This window comes from Rhinopithecus bieti, unplaced genomic scaffold (genome assembly GCF_001698545.2).
Source record: "Rhinopithecus bieti isolate Rb0 unplaced genomic scaffold, ASM169854v2 scaffold_6263, whole genome shotgun sequence".
Classification (NCBI taxonomy): domain Eukaryota; kingdom Metazoa; phylum Chordata; class Mammalia; order Primates; family Cercopithecidae; genus Rhinopithecus; species Rhinopithecus bieti.
The window spans coordinates 1-2,756 of record NW_016804977.1 but is presented as its reverse complement, the minus strand read 5'-3'; the positions used below and the strand labels follow the sequence as shown (position 1 = coordinate 2,756).

Here is a 2,756-nt window from a genome sequence, read left to right as displayed (position 1 = left end):
CATTATTTTAGTAAAGTTTTCCTTTTTCATTATAATTACTTACAGAGAACGCAATTGTAGTTAGTGCTTTATGCTTGCTTGTTGCATTAAGGCTGTACTTTTCCATGAACTGGAAATAGCTACTCTTTACAAATAATGTTTTCCTATAATTCCAGCACTTTGGGAGGCTGAGATGGGCGGATCACTTGAGGTCAGGAGTTCGAGACCAGCCTGGCCAACATGATGAAACCCCGTCTCTACTAAAAACACAAAAATTAGCTGGGCATGGTGGCGGGCACCTTTAATCCCAGCTACTTGGGAAGCTGAGGCAGGAGAATCGCTTGAACCTGGGAGGTAGTGGTTGCAGTGAGTAGAGATTGTGCCATTGCACACCAGCCTGGGCCACAGAGCGAGACTCCATCAGGAAAAAAAGAGAAAAAATAGTAATAATATGTATTTTTTTAATTAAAACTTTTATAACAGTCTGGTTTGGATGAATGGTAAAGACACTCTTTGAATGAAGGTCTTTTGGATGTGTAGGCGTAACCTTCATGGTAACGGCCTCTCCTGGTTCCCTTTTGGTTTTGGTCAGCTAGCTTTTGCACAGCATCAGGCTGAAGTCGCCAAGATGGAGCCATTAAACAATGTGTGTGCTGAGAAGATGGACTGGACTGGAAGTATCTGGGGTAAGGTGTTTGTGCACTTGTCCTTATTTTGATAGAAATTCTGAGAATGAGAGAACATAGAACAAAGAGAATGATAAAATAACAGAGGAGGTTTTCCATGACTGAATCTTTAATATCAGAAGAACATGCAAGAAGCATTTGAGGTTTAAAACCAGTGACTTTTTACGCTCATCTAAAGTCACAGGGAAGGAATAGAAGTTGTATATATGTTAGCTCTGATATTATCTGTCTTCCTTCATAAGACTGTGTGAAGATCCTATGCTCGCTTTTGTTCATCTCGTCCTTTGCACAGTGTCTGGCATATTCTCAATAGAAGTTTATTAAACAAGTGAATGAGTGTATATATGAATTAATATCCATCTTAAATTTAATGGCCTTATATTGACTTGTGAAATTTTATGTTGTAGCTTTACTTTTTTTTAACTCTGGGAAAGATTAGTTTTTTAATTCTTTCACATTTTATAAACATTCTCATGAATGTTCACTACCTTTGGTTGTGTATATCTAGCAATGGGGATGGTTTAATAATGTTCTAAGGCATTTTATAAATGCAAGTCCATGACTGATACAGAATTCTGCAGATGGGTTCCAAAATAAATGTTTCTTAAAAAGTTGTGGGAACTAAACCAATTCAGCCTTGCTTCCTGGCTTCAGTGGACAGTGAAATGCAGCCTCTAGCTCGGGCTAGTTTGCCAATGCATATAAGCCTGATTTGGAAAAATTAGAACTAATATTCTACTTTATTTTGTAAACTCCATAAAGAACTGACTTTTTAAATAAAAAATTTACGGAGGTAATTGTGGATTCACGTAGTAAGAAATACTACAGAGAGGGCCGGTGTACCCTTTCCCCATTTTCCTCCAATGGTAACATCTTGCACAGCTTTAATAGTACAATGTCGGAGTCAGGATATTGACTTTGATACAATCCACCAGTCTTATTTTGACTTCCCATTTTACCTGTACTCATTTGTGTTAGTGAAGCATTGCTTTTAAAGTGTTTACCTTTTAGACATTTTTATAAAATACAGTTTTTTATCTGCATAAAACATGTATAATTTGAATGGATTTTAAAACATGATTTTGGACATAAGATGAAAATTAAAAAATCAGCATTACAGGGAGTCTACTTAAAACAAGATAATTTAAAACTGATTGGTGGGTGGTCAGGGGGTCAAAACCAAAGTAGTGTCTTGTTTGGGAATGAAATGCAACATTAAAAGAAATGATCAGTGTTTTTTCTGTTTCTCTAAACAGAATGGTTTAGAAGTTCATGGACCTATAAGGATGACCCATGCCAAAAATACTATGAGCTCTTACTAGTCAACCCTATTTGGTTGGTCCCACCAACAAAGGTATCGCATGTATTTTGTAAAAATTACTTAAAGTCAGTCAGAAATCCCTTATATTTTAAAGAAATTTCGTGTTTGAGTCATTTTGCAAATAAGCCTTTGTCCAACAAAAAATACTACTGCACAGTGATTTTTCACATTAAAAATGGCACAACAGCATTTTAATTCATGTAACATGCTTTCAGCCTCAGTGCACAATGAATTTTGATTCATTCTGTACCTTAGCCCTGTGAGGAGAAAATTAAGTTGCTTTTCTCTCTTGTTTTAGGCACTTGCAGTTACATTCACCACATTTGTAACGGAGCCATTGAAGCACATTGGAAAAGGAACTGGGGAATTCATTAAAGCACTCATGAAGGAAATTCCAGCGCTGCTTCATCTTCCAGTGCTGATAATTATGGCATTAGCCATCCTGGTTAGTATTAATATATTAGCACTGTCGGGCCAGGCGCGGTGGCTCACGCCTGGAATACCAGCACTTTGGGAGACCGAGGCAGGCGGATCACAAGGTCAGGAGATCGAGACCATCCTGGCTAACACGGTGAAACCCCATCTCTATTAAAAAAATACAAAAAAAATACAAAAAATTAGTCGGGCGTGGTGGCGGGCGTCTGTAGTTCCAGCTACTTGGGAGACTGAGGCAGGAGAATGGCGTGAACCCAGCAGGTGGAGCTTGCAGTGAGTGGAGATCACACCACTGCATTCCAGCCTGGGTGACAGCGCGAGACTCTGTCTCAAAA

General features: G+C 38.4%; 1 protein-coding gene across 1 annotated transcript; it reads left to right on the top strand.

The window, feature by feature from the left end:
* Positions 1-496: 496 nt before the first annotated feature.
* On the top strand, positions 497-2,525 carry LOC108528829 (chloride channel CLIC-like protein 1; the record flags this gene model as incomplete). The annotated part of the gene is made up of 3 exons (XM_017870813.1): positions 497-665; positions 1,922-2,019; positions 2,285-2,525. Coding segments are annotated over exons 1-3 (508 nt in total), but the record flags the coding sequence as incomplete, so codon positions are not given.
* Positions 2,526-2,756: the final 231 nt, after the last annotated feature.